This window comes from Eimeria maxima, genomic scaffold (genome assembly GCF_000499605.1).
Source record: "Eimeria maxima Weybridge genomic scaffold, Emw_scaff1568, whole genome shotgun sequence".
In the NCBI taxonomy this organism is placed as follows: domain Eukaryota; phylum Apicomplexa; class Conoidasida; order Eucoccidiorida; family Eimeriidae; genus Eimeria; species Eimeria maxima.
In genome coordinates, this window is record NW_013564503.1 from 1 (window position 1) to 7,513 (window position 7,513).

General features: G+C 51.5%; 2 protein-coding genes across 2 annotated transcripts; one reads left to right on the forward strand and one right to left on the reverse strand.

Moving 5' to 3' along the window:
- Nucleotides 1-1,117: 1,117 nt before the first annotated feature.
- EMWEY_00053820 (hypothetical protein, conserved) lies at nucleotides 1,118-4,831 on the forward strand (the record flags this gene model as incomplete). Its single annotated transcript, XM_013480053.1, has 5 exons — nucleotides 1,118-2,755; nucleotides 3,093-3,227; nucleotides 3,453-3,716; nucleotides 4,104-4,403; nucleotides 4,682-4,831. The coding sequence occupies 5 exons, from the start codon at nucleotides 1,118-1,120 to the stop codon at nucleotides 4,829-4,831; spliced, it is 2,487 nt and encodes an 828-aa protein (XP_013335507.1).
- Nucleotides 4,832-6,308: 1,477 nt separating this feature from the next.
- On the reverse strand, nucleotides 6,309-7,420 carry EMWEY_00053830 (hypothetical protein; the record flags this gene model as incomplete). Its single annotated transcript, XM_013480054.1, has 3 exons — nucleotides 6,309-6,443; nucleotides 6,763-6,946; nucleotides 7,257-7,420. 3 exons carry the CDS (start codon nucleotides 7,418-7,420, stop codon nucleotides 6,309-6,311), a joined length of 483 nt encoding a protein of 160 aa, XP_013335508.1.
- Between the last annotated feature and the right edge of the window lie 93 nt (nucleotides 7,421-7,513).

The following is a 7,513-nucleotide window of genomic DNA, read 5'->3' on the forward strand; positions in this document are numbered from 1 at the left end:
TATATATATATATATATATATATATATATATTATTTGTGTATATATGGATTCATACATGTATTAATTTAAATTTTAGGAGAGATAGAGAAGCAAAGAAGCGGTAGTTGTAGCATCGTTTCATGCAGATCCGTATGGACAGGTGTTTATTTTCCACGGTGTATAGACAGCGGGGAGCTAAGGCAACGGAGGGAAGGAATAGCATTTGCTCATAGATTTAGGAAGAGAGGAAGAAGGCTTTGTTATTTTAGTCGGGTGTACAGACACGGCAGGGAAGACAGCCAGCAGGAGAGTAGAGCAGAGCTGAGGAGACAGTCGTCACGAGGGATGAAGCAGAGTTGGACGTGTTAATCGGCTTAGCATAGGCCTATCCACGAAATATTACGTCAATATTTTCGTTTTCAAGAGCGGGTTTGGGGCTTGTGGTTTAGGGTTAAGGGTTTGGAGGGTTGCTTGCGGCTTGAGGCCTGCGCGGCACGCGGGCCTCGATGTTAGTGGTAGTGGTGGATTAAGGGGGTTTTAAAGAACAGCAGAGTTTGCTTTATATTGTTGAATTGAGTTAAAAGGATTAAAAGGAACCCAATTTGCAGCAGCAAAGCCTACAAAATCTCATCTTTTTCTTGCGGTCGCTGCTGCCGAGGCGCTGCCGACGGTCAGCTGGGAAACACACGGGAGCAACAGGGGCTCAAAGAGAGCGTGATATTGATTTTATCAATATTTTTCTTCTTATTTTCTTTCCCTTGTTTCTCTTATTCAAACTATCTCCGCTGTTTCATGCCGCAAACAGGAAAGATAAATGCAGAAAATTCTGCGGAGGCTCCCCCCGCTTCTCTTCCCTCCTCTCTTCATCCCTACACTGCAAACTCCAGAAGCTACTGCTGCGGCAGCCCGCAGCTCACTCTTGCAGCTAGCTGCCACTGCCTGAGTCACTGCTGCGGGTGCAGCAGCTGTTGTTGTTGCTGTTGAGGTCGTTGGCGCTGCTGCAGTAGTTGCCTGAGGCCTAGCAAGTGGAGACTCGCGTCGCCGTTGCTACTGCTGCTACTGCTGCTGCTCTTTGTGTGGCAGCAGCAGCTTCGCCCATGGGGCCTGCTGGTACGGGGCATTTGTTCAGTGGCTGCAATGGCGGCAGCAGCAGCGTTGGCAGCAGCAGCTGCTGCTGCTTGTGCCTCGTCGGCTGCAGTTTGGAGCGTTAGGGTAGGGCTTTCAACGGGATATGCTGGCCTTAGCGGCTCTCTCAGATGGAGGACGCTGCTGTCGTTGCTGTTGCTGCTGCTGCCGCTGTTATTGCTGCTGCAGCTGCAGCCTACGAACAGCAGGGTGTTGTTTGTTTCTCCTCATGGGGGGGCCCTTTTTGGCTTTTCAGCTTCTATCGACGCAGAGTTTGCTCCTTGGGGCCCCCCCGTAGAAGAGGTCGTAGGTCAACTTGTGTACAAGGGAAGCAGCTGTGCTGCAGCAAACCCCACGTTGCTCGGTTTCTCTTATCTGGACTTCCGCCCTCAGTTGCTGCAGCTGTCTCTTGTAAATAAGCTCAAGGGTTTAGCAGGACACCTGCTACCCAGTGCAGATCCCCGTGCTGCTGCACCTATTACTACTGCTGCTCCTCCTCTTGTTCCACTTGGTTATGCTACTGCTCCTCCTCCTGGTGGGGGGGAGCCGCGTGAATGGGCGTCCGATCCCTTGGAAGCAATAGCAGCGGCAGCAAAAGCAGAAGCAGACGCCGCAGCAGGTGGAGCTGCTGCAACAAACGGAGATAGCTGGAGGTGGGCTTTGCAGCGGACAGGTCGCCTTCGGCGGGAGTCCTTACATCTTTTGCTCCCTTTTGTCTCCACTCTTATTCTCAGAGCCATTACCACCGATCTGAACTCCACATCAGCAACAGCCGGACTGCCCCTCTCCCCCTCCACTCTTCTAGAACAGCAGCAGCAGCAAGCGGACCAGCGCCCGGTTGATCCTACAGGAGCAGCAGCACTGCCACCAGCAGCAGAACCAGCAGCAGCACCAGCAGTACCAGCAACGGGACTGGATGGCTCTGAGAGGGGAGGATTGAAGGGAGTGTTTAAGGGTTTATCTTTGCGGGGTAGCCGCTGGCGACTGGCAGGCGTACAAAAGAGGGTTTGGTTATTCGACCGCTGCACAGAGAAGGAACTGCTGCAGCTAATAAGAGCAGCAAATAGCTCTGGTGTTGCAGCGCTGCTCTTAACAGACACGCCCTTTAAGGATTACTCACTCCCGTTGCTTGGGAATGTCTTTGCTCCCCAGCCCCTTATGCCTGTGGTCTCCCTGCCGAACTCGCCTTTGCTGCAGCACGTGAAGCAGCGTGCAGCAGCAGCTGCTGCAACAGCAGCAGCAGAGCCGCTGTACGCCCTTGTCGATCGTCTGCCTTCCAAGGGAGCCGACTGCAGGGCGCAGCAGCCGTTACTGCTTGCCTCGCTTGTTTCTCTGCCTCTCTGGTGTCTCCTTGCGTGGAAGGCGCAGAGGGAGAGCAGCGGAGCAGCAGGAAGAGATGCTACAGCTCTGCACCGGCTGCTACTGCTGCCCCCAGCCTTAAAGGCTGCTGCTGCTGCTGCACAATCCGTCTTCCTACTGCAGTGCCCCTCTTGGAGTTCGTCCGGCTCCCAGTACCTCGTCATGGCTGTCTTAACATTCGAAACCCTTTTTCAGACGTCCTTCTCCGCTTGTCTCCTTCTCATTAGCAAGGGATTTCTTATCATCCAGGAGACTCTCACCAGCAAACAGTCACTCACTCTTGCGCTCCTCGTAGGCCGCAAGTTGCTTGCGTTTCTTCCCTCTCCCTTCTTCTCTCTCTTTCTTCCTCTTCTCTCCTTCTTGCATCTGTCTCCTTTCGTCTGTCTTATTTTCTTTTCTCCCTCCTCCTCTCTTCTGTCTCCTTCCTTAGGTCTCCTTGCTTCTGTCTCCTTTCTTGTGTCTCCTTGTCTCCCCATTTAGTCTGTTTCTTCCCCTTTTCCGTCTCCTCCTGTCTTCTGTCTTCCCCGGTGCGACAGAAGAGCCCCTGAAGAGTCGGTGATCTCACTGCTTCGTTGCTGCTACAGCTTGTCCTTTTATGCGGCGCTCCCCTTTGCTGCTGATGCTGCAGGTGAGCGCGGTGTACGTGTTGAGCAGCGTAAACCAAGTTGACCCGTTGGAGTGCCTGCCTCTCCGTCTTCTTCTTCTGCTTCTGATTTGCATTGTGGTACTCCGCTCTTGTAAGGACTGCATCCTAAAAATTGAGGTAGGCTCAGCAGTAGCAGCAGCAACATGCGTAATGAACACAGACCAGCAACCGCAGCAACAGCAATAACAACAGCAGCAGCAGAGGCAGAAGCAACAGAAGCAGCAGTTTATGTCTTTGCGTATAGTTTGTACAGACATAGCTGTTGTGCTTCTTCTCTCTTTCCTCTCGACTCTTTTGTCTATTTATTGTTTGTGCTGCTGTTGTTGCTGCTGCTGTGTTCAGCTGCGGCTCGAATACGTGAGGGCAGCGGGTTTGCAAGAGCTCCAGGCAGCCCTTGAATTAAAGGAGAGGATGTTTAAGATCCATGCAATTAGTTGTTGCCTCTTTTTCGTCTGCTCCGCTGTCTCCTCTCTCACCTGTCTCCTTCTTCTGGATCGCCCCGACCTTAGCGATGCTGTTTCCTACGGTCTTGAGTTAGCTCTCTGGGCCGTCGTCGCCTTTACCTTCAAACCCAGAAGAGGCCTCCCCTATTTTTCCCTCCTTCAGGTGCTCTTCTGCCGCTGCTGCTGCTGTTCTCGTTGTTGCTGCTGCTTTTACTGCTGCTGCTGAAGTTGTGCCTGCCGGTTCTGCACTGCCTTCTGCCGATGATGATGCTGGCCCGGCTGTTGTGTCTAAGTGGAGTTGATTCTGTTGCTTCTGATGGTGCTGCCGCTGGTGTTCCTCAAACTGCTGCTGTTGCCGTTGTTGTTACTTCTGCTGCAGTTGTTGTAGTTGCTGCTTCTGCTTCAGCAACTACTGTTGAGTTTGTCTGCTTCCGTTTGGTTGCTGTGGTTGCTCTGTTTCTTGTTGCTGTACGACATCTAAATGTGTGTTTGCATTCCTTGCGTCTCCATTTCCGTGGCGATATGTCGCGTGCTGTCTCGGTTGCTGCAGTCTAACGAGCAGCAGTCTGTTCTGCCAATGTATGCCGCTGCTCCGCTGTTGAGGAGGAGCGAAGACGGGGCATCTATGTGGGGTTCCGAAGCAGCATCAGCCGTAGCGGCAGCAGGAGAAGCAGCAGCAGCAGGTGGTACAGTAGGGTCGGCAGCAGCAGGAGCAGCAGGAAGAGGCGCAGCAGGAGGAGGAGGACCTTTCTCAGAGCCTTTTCCTGAGGACTGTCCTATTGTCATCTTAAACCCATCATCTCCAGGGCAGCGAGAGGCTGTCTTTAAAGATGTTGCACTCGGCACTCTTGTCAGCTCAAGAGCACCAACAGAAAGGCAACAAACAAACTGTAAATTACACCACCACCAGCAATAAATGCTACTTTTGCTGTTGTGTACTTGCCGGTACTGTGGAGGCTGCATATGCGTGCCGTTGCAAGTGCTGTTGCCCCTGTAAAATTCAGGTAGTGATGATGCTCCAAGGCTGCTGCTGCTCACTTCCTTGCAGCCCCCCTTCTTGCCTCTGCCTTTGCTGCTGCTGGGCTGCTGTTCCTTTGCGGAGACACATTGCAGCAGCAACTGCTGCAGTACACCTGCACCCGTGTGTGTGTTTTCTTCGTAGGATGTCTCGTGCCCTCACACCAACACCAACAGCACCAAATGCAGCAACAGAAGGTGCGGCAGCAACAGAAACCAGGTGTTTCTACACTGCGTGCCAGCTGTGTTGAGGGTCTTTAAGATAATGCCTACCCTCCTACACGTGTATCGTCAGCGTAACTCCCCAAGCCCCGGCAAACCAACAAAGAACAGCAGCCGCAATAGAAGCACCAGCAGCCGTTAATTGCAGCACAGATATGCATGAATGCAGCAGGTCCACATTTTGTCCTGGTAGAAGAGCAATGTCGCAGCAGCGGTGCTGCCATCCGCAGCAGCCGCTGCTGCTGCTGCTACCGTTGCTGCTACTGCTACACAGAAAAGGCTGTGCTTTACTCTTTGTAAGCTCCGTTGGGAAGGCCATTAGAAGCAGACAGCGGGTAATTTGCATCTGTCTACTTTCTCCTCCCCTCAATAAATGCTTGCCTTAAGGTCTGTGTCTGATGACTGCCGCTCCTAATCAAGTCTCAATCTCTAACCTCTCACAAACTCTAATAAACCCTACCCACAACCATCAGCCAGCCGCTAACATTAAAGACGCAAATTATACACTACCCAATACAACACCCCTAAGCCATTTGATTCCACGGTAATAACAAATAATAATAGTATCGTACACCACCTATCATCGATTCCAGTATATGGCAGCACTCTCTCCTTAGCCCCCTCGTTGACACCGCTCACAGTACGGCGAGACAAGAAATCGAGAAACAGCAAACAACACATGAGATAGCTGTGGTAGCAAGAGAGACCTCTAAAGGCGACAGTTGAACGGCGAATGGCCGTCTGTGAAGAGAGTTTGATATTTGTCCCTTTGCCCTTTCTCCCAGCCTCCAAGCACGAAGCAGTTTCATGCAGCCCCAACGTTGCCTACTGTTCGCTGCGGGGCCTCCGCAAGCTTCGTGAGACAAAGACCCTAACCAACCGGCGAGTCCTCTCAGCAGCAACAACAGTAGTAGCAACAGCAGCACCTGTGGGTAGGGAGATGTACGGCATTCAACAGCCTGGAAGCTCCTACATTCTGGTTTGGGGTGTATATACAGGGTGTATATACAGGTGGTTATGCTGCTAGTTCTGGTTCACAGGTAGCAGCAGCACTGAGAAAACCAAACCGGGGCGACAGCCAAACCTACCCGGCTGTGCGGATGCCGCATGCCTGGGCAAGAGCAGCAGCGCAATACTCGCTGCAGCAACGGCTCTTGCTGCAGCTGCTGCTGCAGTTGAAATCGCTTCTACTGCTATTGTACTTTAACTGCTGCTGCTGCTATGCTGCTGCTGTGCTGCTGTTGCTGCTTCCGCCCTTTAAATGAAGCCGGGCCTCCGACTCGAAGTCCCCGAGTCCGCTATGGGTTTCGGCCGAGGTCGACAGCAGCAGCACGAGACCAAAAGAGACAGTTTCCCCTCTCTGTGTCTCCTCCTCTGTTTCCTCATTTGTTCATGGTGAGAGAAAGCATTGCACCCCAAGAAGAAAACCAAATGTAGTTCTATGTCTTCCCCATAGCCCTCCCTAAACCCTAAACCCTGCTGCGTCCATTCCGCCGCTGCTGTACTACTTTCACTTTCACACAACATTTGTCGGCGCTTCTTCTGGACGCTTTACTGTCGCCTCTGCTAAAGATGCCTCCAAGAAGTCCTCGTTCCGCTTCTTCATTTCGGGGCTCAAGTCGGACATTCGTTCCATCAGGCCCTTGCACAACTGCATGCACAAACCCTAAATCCCAAACAAGACAGCCTAGACCCCCCGGGCCAAAAAACAACGAACCTGCACGGCACCTCCTAAATTTTAGACACAATGTTCACACACTTGCTGCTCAACCCCTAAATCATGTAGACCATAATACTAAACCCTAAACTGAATCCTTACACTTCCGAACCCTAAACTGGTGCCTCAGGAGCCGCTTAAATCTGAAGAAGAATTCCTAAAATGGCAGTATGCATCTCTCCCAACAACAGCAGCCCGTCCATTAACCTTCACTATGCAACCCCGTGCTAGCTGAACAACTAACACGTCCTACCCTTGCCGCAAGATTCCCCTCTTCAGGAAGTGGCAATTTGGGGCTGTTCTTCATAGCTTCAGGAAGAACAGCCTCCCAAACGTCTGATGTGAAAATGTTAGCGAACATAACCATGTAAACCTCATCGGAGTGGGGGACATCCAACAACGTGTCCGCAATCCGCTTCGCCGCAGTTCTGGAGAAACTGCAACAAAAAGAGCAAAAGAAGCCCACCTAGTATATGAATTCACTCATGAATTCATCAGTAGAAATGAGCGAAACAAATACCTCTACCCATCAATTCATCGACGAATTCATCAAAAGAATCTAACAAAACAAATCCCTAAGTGGAAATCAGCAAAACTAATACACCTATGGAACAGCACAACCGGTTCAGCAACAGCTGCAGCACGAGGCTGCCGGGTAAGAAGCAGGACGCAGGAGAAAGAGATGAAGCACAATCGGCAAGCACCAGCAGCAACAGTAGAGGCAGCTGGGAAAAGGATGGAACTTACAACTCGAAGAGCGTTACGGGGTCTCCTGTCGCCCTTAAATGTTCAATAGAACAGCTCGCTGTCAGTTTACCATACTCGACAGCCGTATTAGGCGACGAGGTCCACAGTGCTCTGTTGAACAAAGCAGCAATCTGCTCGGCGCGCTCGCTGTCTTTCAGCTCCATGAACTCCCCAATAAATTTTCGGCTGCAACACAACGCGTAACGCATGCATGCATAGTAAGAAAACGCATCTATATATATATATATATATATATA